Source organism: Sinocyclocheilus grahami, unplaced genomic scaffold (assembly GCF_001515645.1).
Source record: "Sinocyclocheilus grahami isolate Dianchi unplaced genomic scaffold, SAMN03320097.WGS_v1.1 scaffold122.1, whole genome shotgun sequence".
Taxonomy (NCBI): Eukaryota; Metazoa; Chordata; class Actinopteri; order Cypriniformes; family Cyprinidae; genus Sinocyclocheilus; species Sinocyclocheilus grahami.
Window position 1 is genome coordinate 2,580,710 of NW_015505301.1, and position 19,688 is coordinate 2,600,397.

Below are 19,688 nucleotides of genomic sequence, written 5' to 3' on the forward strand. Positions count from 1 at the left end.
CCCCCAACCTCCCGCAGTATGCTATCCGAACCAATCAGAATGCAGCACATTCACCTACATGGAGTACGAGAACAGAACAGACCGGGCGGGCATACAAACGTAACGCCAGGTTCACACACTCAGTCTGTGGTGTGTATTTTTTCCGCGCCCGTGTTAACGGATCAGAGCGTTCACACTGCACATGATTGCGGTCCAGCAGTGCGCTCCAGGAGTGGTGCGTCTGCAGCAGCCATGCTGCGATTGTTTCTGCACAGAGTCTATTTCTGCTGTGCTGCATGCGCTGAATTAAAGTGACATTGAAGTGACGCATTATTCGCGGTAAAAATAAACATGGATTGACACGGAAATTTAGTAATTACACCATAAATGCATATAATTAAAGTCTACTGTTTCACAGTCAACACATGGCTTTTTGGCTAGATTTAAAACAAGGAAAAGTGCACTTTTAGATAAACAAGGCAATAATAGATGGCACTCGTGGTGGTAGTTAAACAAAGTTATATTTATTGAGTTTAAACGTGAATATGTCTATGAAAGATTGTATTACTGTACTGTGATAAAAGCGAATCACAATGCTGAAAAAGCATTTTCAGAAACAACGTTTGGATTTGAAATCAAAATAATGGATAAATATTGTGTTTGTGGTAAACAGCCGCAGATCAGGAGCGGACTGCAAACGCGTCTTGTGCGAAAGTAAAATGCTTCTGCACCGCATACACATACTGTATACGCACTGCAGACGGAGTACGTGTGAACTTGGCACAACAAATCTAGTTCAACACCTGAGGCAATGCCACAAAGAGCTCTATGACCAATGCATGGCACAAAAAATCCCTGGACACAGGATTTTTTTTTTTCTGCCATATATTAATTCTAGAGACATTTTGTTACACCTTTACTTAGTGATTATTTTGCCTTATGTCTGTTCTAGAGACATGTTACAGCTTTTTGATAAAGCTCTAATTGGTTTTCTTTTGGACATAAATTTCAAATTCACACTGAATACATTTATGACTGTAAAGCATGTCTGTGTGTGTCAAAATCGTGATTAAAATCGAAATTGATCAAAGAAATCGCGATAGGTTTTTTTTTGTCCATATTGCACAGCCCTAGTTCACACACAGCCTCAGCTAATGGCAGGGTAAAACAGACCATTTCGAAAGCGGGATTACATTTTACCCTACTAGAATTGATGCCGGAAATATTCATATTCATAAGTGCAACAAGTCATTTGCATGTGAAAATAGAAACACATTCAATTCCGACAAAACTTCTGGGCTGATTATAACGTGCATGTTAACTTTCCTCATGAAATGTGTCTGTGGGTTCGACAATAGCCTCCACGATGTCATATATTCGCTCATGGCCAGCGCACTCTTAAGCAGTTATGAGCAGCAGGCAGTGCAATATGTGTGAAATCCTTTATTTTTGTTATCACTATGGCCATTTGACTTATAGCAGTGTCCAGTGTTTTCTATACATTGAGTTATTTGTGACGGCTCGTCACAATATCAAAACTGACTGCCACAAATAGATTTTCCAAAAGGCTTATACTTCGTTGAATAAAATGAGCGCTTCACGTTTCAAAATTAAAATGCAGCGTGGGTGTTTTTTATATGAATGTATCTTTGAAAAGAACCGACTGTCTTCAGAAAAGCTTCGATGTAATTTTCATTTAGTCTTTCCTGTAATGCCTGATAATAGTGTTTGTGAGCAGCACTTATTTGATTACAGCCATTACCGGGGAAACCGCTATATCTCCAGCTCCCAAAGCGCCTCCTGCTGGCAGAGAATTAATTAGCAGTCTGTGGGAAACACTGGTGTCTGTCAGCAAACATAAACAAAAAGCATCCTTCAGAACTGTTTTGAGAAGGTGCTTAAGTTTTGAGCCATGTATTATTACTCTAAATTGGGCTACTACTACCATTACTATCTTGTACCCTGCAATAATAATTTAATCAAACTCACTTTTATGAGATGAATGAAAAAAAAAAGAAAAGAAAATCGGCATCATATATCGGCCATCGGCTGCCCTGATTGATAAATATCGGCATCGGCCAGTGAAAAATCCATATCGGTCGACCTCTATAACTAGTTGCAGAATGCGCAAGGTAGGGGTGTGCGATATATATTCTCTGCGATAATATCGTAATTGTTGTTTTAACGATGTGTGATTTAACATTATCGAGTATTTTGCAAAAACCATTCAAAAAACACCTACAGAATGCACGCATGCATTACGTGAAGTCTAGTTCAATACAAGAAGTTTATTAAGAGACTTACGTTTTAGACACCATATTGGCTGTTTTTCCTCTATTTCGCTAACAAAAATAATTCCAAACACAGCCACAGCACTAGTGCTGGGCGGTATACCGGTTCATTCTGAATACCGGTGTTTATTTTTGCTATGATATGAATTTTTTTAATACCGGTGTACGTCGCTTAAACAACGTTCGGAACGCGACACTGTTTGAAAGAAGTCCCTTTTCACTGGTGCACTGTGGTGAGGGAACAGCTGTATGTGTTACTAAGCGTGAAAGTTCCGAAACTGAAGTTGTAGAACTAATAGAACGTGATGACACAGAAGAACTCATCCACAATATCCACATTGACCACCACAAATATCCACCGCCCCCTGCCATCAGATCAAAGAGATTTGACGATACGAGTATCGATACAGCTAGCCCTTGTATGTAAGGAAGAGTCTTAAAAAAGGTCATAAAAGGTATTAAATTTAACTCCATGATTCCTGTATATACCCTGTATCTAATTTGGCTTCATTGGCCAGAATAGGGTGCCGTTTAAACAATTCAAATGTGCTTCTAGGACATGAATATGTATTCTTCTCCTCAGACCCCATATAGTGACCGTGCAGTGGTTGCTGGACAGTTTTTCCCGTGGCTCCTTGCTCCCAGAGGATGGCTACTTTCACCCCTCCTTTCTGCCCCCTGCCCCAGCCGCTGTTGATATGCCTGCTCATCACAAAGCTGCCCCCCGTGCCTCCAGACCCTCTGTAGCTCCCCCTCCTGGCCCTAGTCCAGGCCGACAAGCCAGAGCAGAGGAAGACCTGCTATCACAGTACATGGAGAATGACCAGACTGTGGGTGAGTTGATACATATTTAAACCCTCCTCTGTCTACACCTGTCTGTCTCCCTTATGCTTCTCTGCCTGTCTTTCCCGTAGTGGAGCTGCCTCAGGCTACTAATAGTACCAGCAGCAGGCAGAGTGTTTTGCTTCCAGAGCCTCCACCTGCAGTGAAGGACTCCACCTTGGTTGAAACCTCAGTGGGTGGACTTTTTGCAGGGAAGCGTTTTATCTTGGTTGGTTTTGGAGCCGAGTCTGAAGCGCAACTCTCAGAGCTAGTCATGGAAAATGCTGGGAAGATCTTGGTCGGCCGCTCGAGAGCTGTGGCGCATTATGCCATCGTGCCACTGCTGGGCTGTGATGTAGAGGCCACAGTAGATGAGGTTGCGACAGATACCTGGCTGGTAAGAAAGATACGTTTGAGTCTATGCACAGGCAGGATACTTTTTGTGATGTTTATTTATTACTAATGGACTGTGTTTGTGTGTATGTGTTCAGGCCATGTGTGTGGAGCAGCAGTGTGTTTTGCCACTACCCTCTCATCCTCTGTTCACTCCAGTAGCAGTGAGAGAAGGCTTCTCTGCTCTCAAAGACTGTGTGCTGTCCGTCAGTCAGTTCACTGGAGCTGAGCGAGAGTCTCTCATTCAGCTTGCCAAACACCTGGGCGCGAGGTAAGACCTTTTACTCATAGTCCTCACCATCTAGGTAATTTCAAGTTTTATGTCTTCCTCAGTATTTTTGTCTTGTTTTCCAGTACAGATATCTAAACATCCTTACAAGATACATTTACTTGAAATGCTAAATTTTCTTAAAATTAAGTAAGCTTATCTTTAAAGGGGTCATGAACTGAGAAACCAAAATTCCCTTGATATTTTGACATATAAGAGGTCATTGTACTATAAAAACATCCTGTAAGTTTCAGAACTCAAAACTTTCTTGTTAGTCTAAAAACAGCTTATATTGAAGCCAATCTGCCAAAATGACATGTTGTAGAATGCGCCACTCTATGATGTAATAGTGTGGCGAAACACTTCCTCTGCAGAAGAAGATCAACACCTACTTCTACATCACTGCCTGTTTAGCCCCACCCAACGATTCGCACATGTAGTTTAAATAAGGAGAGGTGAACACAGGTCTATGCAGAAACCAAACGATAAATATCACTCCGAATACAAGACACTGTGCAGTGCCAAGTTGTGGAAAAACACAGTCTTTGCATTGCCTTCCTTCTGATCCCAACATTAGGAAAGCGTGGATGAACTTTATTTTTAATGAAGTGCCAGACTGCGGCAGTAAGAACTTGGTCCTTTGTTCACTTAATTTTACCATGGATTCATTAACAAACAAGGAACAGTTCGATGCAGGGTTTTCAGAAAGATTAAAACTAAAGGCAACGCTGTGCTGGTTATATCGAAAAACAGGACAGAAAATAGCCTTTTACTTCTAAATAGTTTTTTTGATGTAAACATTTTGATAACATTATAAGGGGATCTCAGAGAACAGTACAAAATAATAAAAAAAGGCAGTTCATGACCCCTTTAAAACAAGAACAAATATCTGCCAATAGGATCAGGAAAAATATGCTTGGTTTTCTTTTGAAAATGTAATTTTTCTAACCCCACAGGCAGATATTTGTTTTAATCATAAATTCATTTAATTCTGATGGATTTCTGTGTGTCCACTTCCATTTATTACATACATTTTCTTTACATGGTCTTAGAGTCTTGAATTTGCCTTCACAAATCCTGCAGAAACCCTGCCTTACATCAAACCTAAGAGTTTTTTAAATAGCATTTTAAATCACAACTGCAAGTTTACTATTCAGAATTATAAGCATTTATAATTTTCTTTATAACTATTACCTTTTCTCAGAGCTAATCTAATGTTTTCTTATTTCTCTCCCCTATACATCTGTCTGCAGTGTTCAGGATTACTTTGTGCGGACTGCTAATCAGAGAAAAGGAATGCTGGCCAGCACTCATTTGGTACTCCAGATTCCTGAGGGCACAAAGTACCAGGCGGCTCAGAAATGGGGTCTACCTGCAGTCACAATCCGCTGGGTTTTAGAGTCTGCCAGAACAGGGAAGCGTGCTGATGAGGGACGATACCTGGTTGACCTGTCTCCCTCTCCAGGTCAGTCAGAAGTAGAATTATAATGAATCTGTTTGACTAATTAACATCCTGCTCTGCTGGAGTTCTGATTTTAAGCCTGAAGTTCAATTTTGACTGACTCAATACAATTTAAGAAATGTCATACACCAGTATAATATACCACTTGGACACCAAATATCACTCTTTCTTTGTGATTTTTTTTATAGAGAGAACTGAGGACAGTTTTGTCGGAGCATCTCAGAAAGACCCGCCACCCCTGCACCTCCTTCAGCGCTCTCCAGAGCTACCACTACTGGGCCCACAAAATAGTGCTGCCATCACCCCTCTGGACACGGCTCGCTTTCAGAGCCGCACTGTCCGCTCAGCAGTCAGGAAGTTGAGACAGGGAGAGGAGGAGCAGGCCGATGTTGCAACCCCAGGACAGGAGGAGGCCGCCTGAAGTTCAATTTTGACTGACTCAATCCAATTTAAGAAATGTCATACACCAGTATAATATACCACTTGGACACCAAATATCACTCTTTCTTTGTGATTTTTTTTTATAGAGAGAACTGAGGACAGTTTTGTCGGAGCATCTCAGAAAGACCCGCCACCCCTGCACCTCCTTCAGCGCTCTCCAGAGCTACCACTACTGGGCCCACAAAATAGTGCTGCCATCACCCCTCTGGACACGGCTCGCTTTCAGAGCCGCACTGTCCGCTCAGCAGTCAGGAAGTTGAGACAGGGAGAGGAGGAGCAGGCCGATGTTGCAACCCCAGGACAGGAGGAGGCCAAAGGAGCCCTGCAAAAAGACTCTTCCCTCCAACTAGACACTCCCTCTCGTTTCCTGAGCAGAGACAAACTCTTCGGACCCTCATTTAACACAAAGGTGAGCTGGACATGGGAAGGGATCTAATTATAAGTTCAGAAAAAAAAATCTTTTGCTTTTGTTTAGGGTTAAAAAGTTATTTAATAGACTTATATGAAAAGGCCACACAGTTTGTTACATTGTCAGAAACATTGCGAATCCTTGTCCGTTCAGTATTATATTTCTTCTAATGGTCAGAGAAAAGTGCAAAATGATTAAGATAAAACTAAATAAAGTGTTGTTTATGGTGGTATGTCTGTGTTGTAGGATGTGTTTGACCATTTGCAGACTCCTGGTAATAAGCCTCAGCAAGGTCAGGTGGCTGAAACTCCTCTGTCAGAGGTCATTGAAAGGAACCTTAAAGCTGCAGTTGCCAACAGCAACCGCAGCCATGTCACGAGTCTCGCAGCCATGACTGCCAGTCCACAACTGGGAAAAGAGCCTGAACCTGAGGTACACACACACACACACACACTCATATACTGTACACACACAACCTCTATGTGTATACAGATATATACAGGTGTGTCTGTGTCTTGCAGGTGGAGCAGAAGGCTGCAGCTCCTCTTATTGGAGTGGTGGTGTGTGTAAGCAAGAAATTAAGCAAGAAACAGAGTGAACTCAATGCAGTGGCCGCCTCTTTAGGTGCAGACTTCAGGTATATGCCAAATTTCTCTCATTTTCAGTGAGTCAGTCTAAAAGTAATAATGCCATCTGAGATGTTGGTTGGAAATACAGATTTGTTTTTAGCCAAAGTGGTGGAGTTTAATGCATTTTCTCTCTTATAGGTGGTCTTGTGACAACTCTGTCACTCACTACATCTACCAGGGTAAAGTAGGAGACAACAGTAAGGAATACAAAGCTGTCAAAGTGAGAGGACTGCATATAGTGTCACAACACTGGCTACAGGCTGTACGTACGCATCTAAATGCATATCTCACAAAACAGGGTGTCTGTGTAGATTCTGAATGTGTTGATTCTGAATTTACACACAGAAGTTTAAATATTAATGCTTAATATTTTTGTGGAATCTGTGATGCAGTTTTTCAGGATTCTTTGATTAATAAGAACAGCATTTACCGCATTTATTTGAAAAACAAATCTTTTGTGACATAATAATGTCTTTACTATCACTAGCTGCGTTCCATTACCCTTCAAATTGTGCAAATTGCGAATTGAAAATACGCCTAATGGAAACGCATCAATTTCGCAAAAAAATGCCCATATATCGCAAAAAAGATTTTACCATAAGGTGGTTTTTAAGGCAGCTTGGAAAAGGAATAGGAATTTTTTTTTTTTTCGCATTTACAGGTCACATGGCGTACGTAAAAAAGTAATATGATCATTCTTCAATGTACTATAACCTCCAAGAAACACTTCATACTTGGCCGCTCTCAAGTATAAGGGGCTTTCCTTGCCATTACTGGTTAGACAATTTACACTGCACACGTCTGCGGCGCGTTACGACTCCGACACGGCTACCAGAGCTGATCGCGGCCACTCTAGTCAGTGTTTGTGTTCATATCAGGTTATGTTTCCACGTGCGCCACGTTTCAGAAGCCCCCCAGAAGAGGCTTTGATTAAATATAACCGCTAGTGCAGTGGCTGCGATATACATAACCCTACCAAAATCCATCACCATGACTTATCGAAAAGGGAAAGGGAAAAAATTAAGATTTAGTCGCATAACATCAGTTAATGCAAATTTCGCAATTTTTATCGACATTTATAAAATATTGCTAATGTTTTGCGCAAATCTGTAATGGAAACACAGCTACTTTTAATCAATCAAGTTAAAAAAAACAACAACTTGTAGTTCATATTATATTTATTATCTGAACATGCAACAAAGATGTGAACTGTTTTATTAGTACATAAAAATTACCTCAAAGCATAGTGAAAAGTTGGGGGTTTAAATCCCATTGTACATTCTATTTTCAGTGTGCAGATGAGCAGAAGCATGTGTCTGAGTCACTCTACCCTTTTACATTCAACCCCAAAATGAGCCTCACCATGAGTCAGGTGGCAGATAGCACTCAGAGGTCACCTCCTCCTTCCACTCCCCGCACCAGACTCAGGGAGTTTACAGAGAATGAGAAGACCAGGGTGAGGGATTTATACCTTGCACTGCACACTACCCATACACTTTAGTCCTATCATATCGAGGTTTTTTTTTTATATGCTGTAACTTGTAAAATATTTAATTTTGTTTTAAAGCTTAGTCCTGTTGATAGCATCACAGACATCTCAACCCCTCAGCGTGGCAGTGTGGGAGAGCCTGAGAAAGATCAGACCGTCAGCACTGAAAGAAGTGAGTCCTCTTTAAAGACGTGTCTTTGATTCATGTATTAAATCTCTGTGTTTGTCTCTGACTGATCTAAAGTCACAATTCACAGCTCGTTTTTTCTCTTCATTCCTTTTTCTTATCTTCTCCCTCCCTCAGATCTCACAGAAACAATGGAGATGAGAGAGAGTCTTCAAAGGCAACTTCAGGAGATCATGTCTGCTACCAAACTGACCAGCGGTCGTCGAGGCTCCTCGCGGTTGGCCAGAGCAGGTTCAGGGGGTCTAGACTCACCCCACACCCCGGACAGCCTGGGGCGAATGGGAAGACGCAGCCGCACTTTAGAGGCCCTACGGTATAAAAACAAGACTAGCTAGAGTACTCTCTCTGATCCCATCACTCTCTCAAAGCTTGTAGCATCTGAGAGAATACAGCACAGTTTTTCGTTTTAACTAGGGAATGTAGACGCAGGACATGTTCTTGCTTCTGTTTCTGATACATCTTACTCATGTGCATCATATGCTGGTTATCATTAAGCTGTTGCATCACTTTTTCCCATTGTGAAAGTTGTGTTTTTTAAAGATTGCATGATAAAAGATTGTGTTTTGGCAGAATGTCACGTCAAGTAGTTGTGGACCTGAACACAGAGCCGTCTCAGAGTGAGCAGATCGTGTGGGATGACCCTACAGCACGAGAGGAGAGAGCTAAACTGGCTGATAACCTGCAGTGGCCTGGCAGCCCCTCCCAGCACTCTGAAACCATCGTCCCACCGCCCCTGTCTGACCACACAGCCAGGGACTCTATGACTGACTCTGAGCTTGTGGAAATGGGTATGAGAAAAATGCTTTACATTTTTAAATTGTCATACTTTTGCAGATACACTTCTATTCAAAAGTTTAGGTTTGGTAAGAATTTTTTAATGTTATGCTCACCAAGGCTGCATTTATTTGATAAAAAATACAGTAAAAACAGTCATATTGATGAAATGTTATTGCAGTTTACAGACTTTTCAACTTTAAAGGGGTCATATGATGCGATTTTACATTTTTCCTTTCTCTTTGGAGTGTTACAAGCTCTTGGTGCATAAAGAAGATCTGTAAAGTTGCAAAGACTAAAGTCTCAAATTCAAAGAGATATTCTTTATAAAAGTTAAGAGTCAACCACGCCTACCTAAAACGGCTTGTTCTAACACGCCCCCACGTCTATGTCACAATGTGGGAAGATTTGCATAACGCCGCCCAAATGTTCACGCAAAGAAAGAAGGCGTAACTTTTATTCTCGCTGTAGTACTTTGTTTGGCCTTCCAAAAGAGGACGATATCCGCTTCTGGAGCTGATCCGTGCTGGGCGCTGAGGAAATGCATCAACTTCACGCTGTGGATCACCGGATCGGCTTTCACCGTGGACAAAGCGGAGTCCAGCCCGGGGTCGTCACTTGTAGTTGCCTCAAGCCCGCCGGCCACTCCTTCGTCGAATCCACCGGCCGCGTTATAATGGGTTTTAATGTTTTTGTCTCGTCGCTCCAGCCAGACAGGGCATCATAGTATGGTAGGAGCATAACATTTCCGTCACACGCATGAGGTATTCGGCCAATCACAACGCACTGGATAGCTGGCCAATCAGAGCACACCTCGCTTTTCAGACCGATGAGCTTTGTAAAAATCGACGCGTTTCAGAAAGGCGGGGCATAGAGGAGAAACAATAATGTACAGTGTGTGGAAAATGTGTTTTTTTTTTTTACCTTAAACCGCATAAACACATTTCATTACACCAAATACACAAAATAATGTTCTTTTTAGCAACATCATATGACCCCTTTAAATATAGTTTCAAATGTAATTTGTAGTTGTAAGGGTAAAGCTGATTTTTCCAAGAAATGACAAATAAAATTAGCAGCACTATGCGCTTTGTTTTCATAAACATTAAAATATTAAAAATATTTTTAATGATAATTAAATATGAAATGTTAATACTAACCATCGGAACTTTTTATCATGATTTATCATACGGTAACCGTTTCATCCCTAAATGCATTCTTTCTGAATAAAAGTATTAATTAAAAAAAAAAAAAAAACTTGTGAACCCTAGTGTAAAGAAGTAAAATCGCATTATACATGTTCTGATTCAACCCTTCCGACCCTTCCCAGCTGCATTTGAAGTCATCGATGCACAGCTGAAGCCAAAGGTGACCCCACCTCCAGCTGAGACGCTACAAAACCGTGAAACACCTGAAGCACTCACTCTTGCTTTCCCCACCTCTAAACCGGCAGTTCCTTCCCTTCCACAGGTACACATACCTAGGGCTCTCTCGCTGAAGGATTAGCTGATTTTGAGTGGCTCAATATTGGGATTATGATAACCATATATTTTTTTGCTGTATAAATAAGCTTGTGTGGTTTTATTGATACATATAACTTAGTTCCGATTCTCAAATCTAACTGGACATGAGGCTTTCCAAGAGTGCTTATATTTCACCAGTATCAGCACTAGGGGTGTCCCTGACTAAGGATTTTCATAGTCGAATCGGAATTTTCAAATCTTACCAATATGTTTGGGGGCGGGACAAAATACGTTACCAAGAGTCAAGTCAGACATTCTGATGTTAATACACAGGGAAAATGTGTAATGGACGCCTCGCAGATAGTTTTGATTAAAAGATTAACATTAAACGTCAGTGAAACCCTAAGAATTCACAACATTTTTTACAATAGTGCTCTTATTATAACGTTATTATATGACAGTGACTAGTTATGTCTATTAATGTTATGCATTTCTGTTTTGAGCTGCGTGCGCTGAAGATGACCAGTAGAATGAAGCATTTGATATGTTTTTAATCAATGGGATATAACTCATCATTTATCTCATATAGAATACGCTTCGTTATTTATACAACATAACATTAATATTACGACTTATAGGCTATCTGCACAAAATGCCCCGAATGCGAACGTGTCTGTGCGGCTCTGAATGAACTCCTTTTGTGGATGCTTTCTTCACGTAACAACCAAATGCATCTTATACGAGATAAATAATATATAAACCGGCTGAAATTTTTTGAAATCACTTGTACCCTACCTGATCGAAAAAAATCCAGTCTTTCACTCTGCCTGTGTCAGTTTGAGTCTAGTTACTAAAGTTTTAAATCCCTGCTGCCAAAACGCTCCTCTGTAGGTTACGGATTATGAAAAGTGAAACTTAAATCTATAGGGGTGGTTGGATTTATTCACACGTTAAAAATATTTATTTAAAACTTATTTCTTTTCAGATTTTTATTTACAGCATTATCGTAATAGGCTGTATATTAACTTATTGGGAGAAAACCGGTAGTTCTATGTGAAATCAGACATTGAGCACCCCCATATAGCCAAAATGACATGATCACCCGGGAATATTCGACTGTAAGATTGGTAGTCGAGTCAGGCTCCTCCTATCGAAGCATCAAATCTTCGACTATTCGGGGTCACCCCTAATCAGCACTGGGTCTCTGCATGTTGTAAACAGGCTGTCAGTCAGTGCAAGTTACATTATGCAAGTAGGTGGCAGCAAGTGGCTACCTTTATGAGTGAGTCATTAAACCATTCATTCAACTAATATTTTAAAAATGCTAATTCATTCATGAATGAAACAAAGAGTTGATATTAATTGAACTCTACATAAACAGCAGTTATAATTCATTTTATTCAAATTTGATCTAACTGGATCTATCCTAAACAGATTGAAGATAAGGAGGAGGTCAAGGATCCTCCACGATTCTTGCTGTCTTCGTTGAACCCACAGGAACGCATCGACTACAGTCATCTCATAGAGGAGCTAGGTTAGTACACAAAGCAACCTAGTGCCTCCTAGGGCTGTCCAAAAAAAATTCGAATTTCAAAAATTAGTCGAATTTAAAATAAAAATCCACATTCGAATGCAAAAACATTGCATTCGAATTTTAGGTGTGCTTCAGGCAGCCTTATCAGTGGCGCACGAAATACGACGACGATGTAAGTGTCATTGCATTTTAATGTTTTTGTTAGTCTATCCAGTTGAACCCACTAGATGCGGCGCTGCTACGTTGTTCATTCAAAATATTGCAGGAAAAAAGATCATCAATGCGGAGATGATGATGTTTACGTCAAAACCAAAACCAAACCATTCACACAGAACGCATATTTATCACATTTTCTAGAGGGACATCTATCACCGTTGCACTCGCATCTCGCACAAGAGAGCCGCATGTTTAGAAAGCCATGGAAAATATATGTGTTAAACTTTTTAAAAACATGTCTCAGGACTTTATGGCGGTTTTTCCCCATCTGCATCTGAAGTTTGTAAATGAAGAAAGTACTCTTTTGGCGCTTTTCCACTGCATGGTACGACTCGGCTCAGTACGGTACGGCATGGCTCGGCTCGGCTTGCGTTTCCACTACAGTTCAGTACCGCTTTAGAGTGGGCGGGATTATTCACATGTCGTTAGTTGCGCCGCCTCTACTGCCACGACTCCTGAAAAACTTTTTCATTCCGCGTCGCCCCATCAAGCTCTCGCTGGATCCGCTCCTCTGCTATCAACGAGAGGAACGTCTGTACTTCCTCAACAGACAACGAAACAGCCACTTTTTGGTTGTTAAAAAAAGGTGCGCTCGTTCAAAACAGTTGCGTTCGATCCTTCGCTGGCTGTGCCGATTTAAATCTAGCGGTTCTGTTGTGTTTGTGTCGCAAGTTCAGTGATGCAGGTAGTGACGATTCTCTCCGGCCAATCCGTGATCAGCAGAGTTTACACGTCATGTTTTGATAACGGTACGGTTCACTTGGAACCTCAACCGAGGTGGTACTAAAAAAAGTACAAGGTACTGTACCCAGTGGAAAACCCCCCAAAAGTGTGCCGTACCATGCAGTGGAAAAGTGCCATTTGTGATTGGTTTTCGGTCCTTTGTCTTAAATTATACATACATGCAATTTGGGAAGTCGTGGCCTAATGGTTAGAGAGTCTGACTAGTATGGACTCGTATCTTTTCAAAGATAGTTGTGTTATTTTATTATGCTTTGAAGAAACATGCATAATATTTTGTTCGATGTGCCCTCTTGTGGCCTCAGGAGAGAAGCCAAAAGCTTTTTTCCTCCCTAACTGAAACTATGCCTTTTAAATTAAAATATAATTCGAATATTGTTAATATTCTAAATTTGCAATTAATTTTTCAGCCATTTTGACAGCCCTAGTGCCTCCCATTTCTTGTACTTTTTATGGTGTCTGTCAGTGTACCTGACTGCACTGAATTTAATTTAGGGATGTGTAAAACTACATATTTTCAAAATCAACTAATTAGCTAATCGGTCTTATGGAGCATCTATAAAGTTAGGCATGTTGTCAGATTCCAGTCAGACACGTATTGTTCTGAGCTTTTACATAATGCTTGTTCAAAAATAGCTACATAGCTTAGAGCAATAGCAAGTAGCATAGAGCATAATGGAATAGAACAAAATGCAGGGGCCCTGAGATTAAAAGATCACAGTTTTTAAAAATTAGCTTTTGTGGTAGGAAGCTTAAACAACTGCACAAAGCAGCACAATGGTCAAAGACAATCATCATAATTTGACATTGTTTTTCACCATCTTACCATGAAAGCTGTCATTAGAATGTTAATTAAAGCACTGTGCTTTAGTATAAATTATAAAACGAAAAATGTGTGTGTGTACATGCATGTGTGTGTGTGTATATATATGTATATAATATGTGTGTGTATGTATACGTGTGTGTGTGTGTATATATGTATATAATATGTGTGTGTGTGTGTGTATGTATGTATGCATGTATGTATTATATGATATGTTACACACTGCTGTTCATAATTTCCAGGTCAGTAAGATATTTTTTTAAGAAATTAATACTTTTGAGCAAGGACACATTAAAATGATCAAAAGTGACAGAAAATAAATTTATTATGTTACAAAAGATTTATCTTTAATATAAATGCTATTCTTTCTGAACTTTGTTCATCTAAGTTTCTGCAAATTTACCATTATACATTGCTAATAATTCCAAAGAAAATGTAAACATTAATAATAATAAGAAGAAATGCAGCAAATCATCCTATTAGAATGATTTCAGAAGCATCACACGACTGAAGTCTGGAGTAATGGCTAAAAGTTCAGTTTTGCAGTCAGAAGAATAAATTGCATTTGAAAATATATTAAAATAGAAAACAATTCTTGTTTTACTCTGTATTTTTACTATATTCAGTTGTTGTATTCCATACCTAAATGTTCTCTATTTGATGCGTCATGAATGTGTACATGTGCAGGTGGTGTTGTGCTGGAGAAACAGAGTTTTGATCCCAGCTGCACTCATGTGATTGTTGGTTATCCTCTGAGGAATGAGAAGTATCTGGCCGCTATGGCAGCGGGCAAGTGGATTCTTCATCGCTCGTATCTGGAGGCCTGTCGTGCAGAAGGACACTTCATAGAGGTATGTGTCTGCATTTGTGATTAGTGTCTTTCAGTGATAAAATAAAGCAATAAGCCCCGTGAAGCCGTGGTTTACAGTGAATTTATAACAGCTAAGGGGCGTTGTTGGTCGTGCTTACAACCCCCTTAGCTGTTATAAATTCACTGTAAACCACGGCTTCACGGGGCTTATTGCTTTTATAAAACCATTATTCCATATACGTAGTAAGGTTTCACAAAATAAAACTGAGCAAATAAAGTGTAATGATATTTAATAAAAACACTATACTTCCGCCAAACAATGTAGTTCCTCAGAAACGGTTGTGTTCCAACAAAGTGGTTGCCGGGCAACACACAAATGTAAACAAAGGTGTATGTCTGTAGAGTAATTTACAACGGCTTCGAACTTGGCTCAACCAAGAATCAAGGGCCGGAACTATCCGTTTTATAAGATGATGTTCGTATCCTGTATGTGTATTAGGAGGAGCAGTACGAGTGGGGCAGCAGCTCTATCCTGGACGCTCTGCCATCCATCAACTCTCAGCAGAAGAGACTGGCACTGGCAGCCATGCGATGGAGGAAAACACTACAAGGCAGCTCAAACAAGGAGGTACACGCACATATGTTTTCCTTGGATGAGCATGCAAGTACATGGTACAGCACCTAATGCTTTTGACATGCAGGGTGCGTTTGGCGGCTGGACTGTGATGCTGAATATTGACCAGGCCAGAGAGGCTGGATTCAGACGGCTGCTGCAGTCTGGGGGAGCCAAGGTCTGTTGTTTTTGTCTTTTCTTCTCTTTTGATTCCACACCAAATCCATAAATAACATTGGATTCCTGTGATCTTACAGGCAGTGATTTCCGTTTTCCCCTCCTTCCTTTGTGTTGTTACTCTGTCTTGTATTAACCCTCTCTGCCCTTGTATAGGTGTTGCCAGACCCTTCTCCTTCGCTGTTTAAAGAGACCACTCACCTGTTTGTGGATTTTAGTCGGTTAAAAGCAGGTGACGGCAGAGTGGATGTCAGTGAAGCTGCAGCTCAGGGGGTCAAATGTCTAAAACCAGAGTACATTGCTGATTACCTCATGCAGGTGAGAGCTGATGATGACACCTGACTAGGGCAGCACGTTTTGGGGGATTTTTATTTATTTATTTTCCAGCTTCTGTTTTGCTGTGCTTGTTTATAGGGCTGCACAATTTGGCCAAAATTGTGTAATTATATATCAATATGACTATAAAAAATAATCTTCATTAAAACTAAATTTAAAAAAATCTTATTTATTTTAAGCAAATATTATGTTAAATATTAAAATATCAAACTAAATAAATAGTTGCAAGCAGCAGTTATAGGGGTCAAAGTACAAACAGCTCATTTAGACAGTATAGTTAATCAAAGGCCATGTGTCTTTTCAAATATAATACGATATACATTGGTCAACATTTGAAGTGGATCAAAAAAGTTCAACAAAGTTGTCCTAAGACAAGAATGCAGTCTTTAAGTCTCTCTGTATGGAAGTTGTATTCTGTTACTGCATTACAATAGACAAATAATATTATTTCCTCATTAGTTATGTCTGGCAACTTGACAAATGTTTTCATGTGTATCATTAGAATATATATAAAATAAATGAATCACAGATTTCCTTGCAAACTGATTAGACTTAGATTAGACTTTAAACTTTATTAAACTATAATGAAATTTAAGTCAACCTAATAAACAGTTTACACAGATTTTTAACTGAGACCTAAAAGGATCTGTTATCTTTTTGCCAGCATTGTCTAAAGCTGCTTTGCAAACAGTGTAGTGAAGAGTGGATGAACAGCCTAAGAGGACTTAAAAAAAAAAATATATATATATCTATCAGAAATACGATGTATGGTCTCTGACTGATACCCAGACAGTTTTACTGCAGAGAAAGAAGAAAATACAGTAAGGTTCCCATACCTTTGGTTCTTAGACCCCTAAATATTACTGTTGTTATATTTCACTAAATTTAAAAAATCTGTAAAAACTGCTGTACTTCAAAGTATTTAAGAAAAATAATCATAATTTATTTATTTTTTTACAAATTTATTAGTATTACTAAATTAAACAAAGAAATTTAACAAAATAAAACATATATATTCCTGTTGTAATATTTCACTGAAAAATGCATCTGAAAAAACATTTTTTAATAAAGCATTTATTTTTATATATTTATATAAAAAGACAAATATTTTTTTTACAGTACAACTGTTCATTTTCAAAGGTTAAGCCATCAAGCTTCTCTTTTAGTGTCATGTTCTTTTTGTTGAAAAGTTTCTGAAGGTTTGCATATGTTGCTTTCCCAAATGTACACTGTAAGCAACCCAAACTCAGAGACACTGAAAAAACTGGATTATGAGATGCTTACATGTAAAAGTACAATGCCACACTTCACTCTGAAACATGCAGCGCAGTGAACATATATTTGCTAAGTCTTGAGGGATTTCAGTTTGATGTCGATTAATGGTGCAGCCCTACACCTGACAGTAAAGTCCAAATCCATCACAGTAATGGCATGTTCTGTTCAGATCTGAAATGGTTGTCGAGGCAACAAGTATGATTTAATAGATATATAAATAGCATCTTTTTTTTTCAGGAGCCTTCTCCTTCAATGGACGCTTACTATCTTCCTGGTGCAGCTACGGATGATCTAGAAAAAGTTCAAGATACATCTTCACGCAAACGGAAAGCCTCTGGGGAAATGTCCAGATTGAAGAAGAGTCGTGTGAGATAAAACATCCAATTTCAGATGCTAATGTAATATGTATTCAAGTGATTTTATTCAATTATTACATTGTAGATCAAATATTTGTCTGTCTAGTCAATAAAAAAATAAATTCATAATGTGAAACACAGTCCAAGAAACCCTTTTGAACAGTCATGCATAAAAAAGAGAAAAGGTTTTTTTTTCCTTAAAAAAAAAAAAAAAGGTTAATTCTTCAACAGAAATTGCAAAAGCCAGAATTAAACAAGCTTGCACCTGTGTTATGCTTGACATCTCCAGACTCTGATGTACTACCACTTTCTGCCCTGCGGAGGGAGCGTTTTTCACATAATAATGGAAGGGTAGTAAGACTTATTGGTAGTTTTATCCTTAAATTACCATGTATTACCTATTACATACATTTTTCCCCCTCACTAATGGATGGACAAGTACTATATAAATATAATTAGAAAGAGGCTTAAAGGAATAGTTCACCCATAAATTTAAATTCTGTCATTAATTACTGACTCGTGTCGTTCCAAACCCGTAAAACCTTCATTCATCATTGTTTTCTCTGCGTGCTAAAAATATTCTCGTAGCTTCATAACATTGCGGTTGAACCACTGATGTCACATGGACTATTTTAACAATGTACTTACTACCTTTCTGGGCCTTGTTGAAAGTGATAGTCTATGCAGGGTCAGAAAGTTCTCGGATTTCATCAAAAATATCTTCCGAAGATGAATGAAGGTCTTCAGAACGACATGAGGGTAATTAACATGTAATTAATAACAATTCTCATTTTTGGGTGAACTATCCCTTTAACAATTTTTGGCGTAGCTAAACAGAATGTACAGGTAGACAAATTAGACATTGAGAAAATTAACTTGAATCACTATGTCTCATAAAAAGTAATACGGTCTACTTCATTTAATCAATTTAAACATGGTTTGTAATTAAGTTTAGCGCACTGTTCTGTGAATCCCCTGATTATCTGATGAAGTGGAATGAATATTTACTCGAGGTGTTGCTTACAGTCCCTGTTTGACCTGTAATGCCTCTTTATGGAAGACATCAGAATCATATGTGTCCACAGCAACCGTTCTGTTACTAATGGCAACAAGTGCACAGATTTTGTTGATGCTGCTGCTGTCTGGTATGTAATTGAACCAATTCATATTGTTATTATTTGGTCAAATACGCAGCACTTGTTTGATCTCTTTCAGTACTCTTCCTATAGTAACAATAGGAATAATACATTTTTTAATGTAATTATAAACAACTTTAAACCAACCTTTTTTGTAGTGCCATCTCTTCTTATACTACACAATTAAGCTCATTTTAATGGATGTCATTTTTAGTGTTTAAACTCACTGCCCTCTACTAGTCTTTGCCCCCCTTTTTTCACTCAAAATAACAGATTACTATATATTTTTTTTACATTGAAGTATGCATGGAATCCCTTGATGCCTGTCGCACACATTCACTTTGTGCCATAACTGGATTGGTGACCGTGATTTCACCAAGCACAACATGTTCCTGGATCAACATCCTTGTTGATCCTGGAACAACATTCCAATTAACCAATCAGAATTGAGGGATAACTTTTCAGGAAATATCTGTTTTTGGCTTAAGATCAGGGTTAGGTGCTTCTACACCCTTGTTAAGCAGCTATCATTTCACACTGATTTTAGGAATAAATTATGGGTAGGGATTGGGTTTAGTCTATATTTTTGGACAGTAATGTTGATCCAGGATCAACAAAAGATGTTGATCCAGGAACATGTCTTACTTGGCAAAATCACGGCGACCAACTGGATTTGCTTGAGAAGTCTGGTGGCCTATATGGGCATGTAAATGATTTACCCTGGTCATGGATAAGCCTGCCACCAGCCGACTACTGAGACCGGGGGGTTAAACCACAGTCTCAAAGCCTCCGGATTACGAAGTTGGATCCCCCATTTGTCACAGAGGGAGGGAGGTGATAGGGTAGGGGGAAGGGAAAAGGGCTGTTCTGAATGACTGTTTCACTTACCGAACACAAATCTGCTATCACCCTTAATGTCATTGCACTCTGGGTTTCTTCCTTTGTGTTTCTTTTGCTTCGGTCCTGAATGAGTAATTAAATGCAGTAATTTAACAACTTCTTTGCCTAAGCTATACAGCACTGTTACTGCTGGTGCAGATAAGACCTCTTTGCTCCTTACCTG

General features: G+C 39.3%; 1 protein-coding gene and 1 long non-coding RNA gene across 4 annotated transcripts in view; one reads left to right on the forward strand and one right to left on the reverse strand.

Annotated features, from left to right (window-relative positions):
• topbp1 (DNA topoisomerase II binding protein 1) overlaps nucleotides 1-17,837 on the forward strand; it is a 36,234-nt gene extending 18,397 nt beyond the window's left edge. For 2 of the 3 annotated variants that reach the window (XM_016278529.1, XM_016278528.1), the window contains exons 10-29: nucleotides 2,854-3,104; nucleotides 3,185-3,489; nucleotides 3,584-3,756; nucleotides 5,007-5,218; nucleotides 5,404-5,627; nucleotides 5,967-6,065; nucleotides 6,312-6,497; nucleotides 6,587-6,702; nucleotides 6,833-6,956; nucleotides 7,986-8,150; nucleotides 8,262-8,355; nucleotides 8,488-8,683; nucleotides 8,941-9,158; nucleotides 10,475-10,614; nucleotides 12,042-12,141; nucleotides 14,609-14,772; nucleotides 15,232-15,360; nucleotides 15,434-15,523; nucleotides 15,679-15,840; nucleotides 17,371-17,837. In XM_016278529.1, the coding sequence (XP_016134015.1) occupies nucleotides 2,854-3,104; nucleotides 3,185-3,489; nucleotides 3,584-3,756; nucleotides 5,007-5,218; nucleotides 5,404-5,627; nucleotides 5,967-6,065; nucleotides 6,312-6,497; nucleotides 6,587-6,702; nucleotides 6,833-6,956; nucleotides 7,986-8,150; nucleotides 8,262-8,355; nucleotides 8,488-8,683; nucleotides 8,941-9,158; nucleotides 10,475-10,614; nucleotides 12,042-12,141; nucleotides 14,609-14,772; nucleotides 15,232-15,360; nucleotides 15,434-15,523; nucleotides 15,679-15,840; nucleotides 17,371-17,508 (3,286 nt within the window). In that variant the 3' untranslated portion in view covers nucleotides 17,509-17,837. Of the gene's footprint in view, nucleotides 1-2,853; nucleotides 3,105-3,184; nucleotides 3,490-3,583; nucleotides 3,757-5,006; nucleotides 5,219-5,403; nucleotides 5,628-5,742; nucleotides 6,066-6,311; nucleotides 6,498-6,586; nucleotides 6,703-6,832; nucleotides 6,957-7,985; nucleotides 8,151-8,261; nucleotides 8,356-8,487; nucleotides 8,684-8,940; nucleotides 9,159-10,474; nucleotides 10,615-12,041; nucleotides 12,142-14,608; nucleotides 14,773-15,231; nucleotides 15,361-15,433; nucleotides 15,524-15,678; nucleotides 15,841-17,370 lie in introns of all 3 variants that reach the window. The other variant, XM_016278530.1, reaches the window with a different exon arrangement.
• LOC107589948 (uncharacterized) lies at nucleotides 17,692-18,808 on the reverse strand. The gene is made up of 2 exons (XR_001609727.1): nucleotides 18,552-18,808; nucleotides 17,692-17,849 (listed from the first exon to the last, which is right to left on the reverse strand). It is a non-coding gene; the product is annotated as an uncharacterized lncRNA (long non-coding RNA).
• Nucleotides 18,809-19,688: the final 880 nt, after the last annotated feature.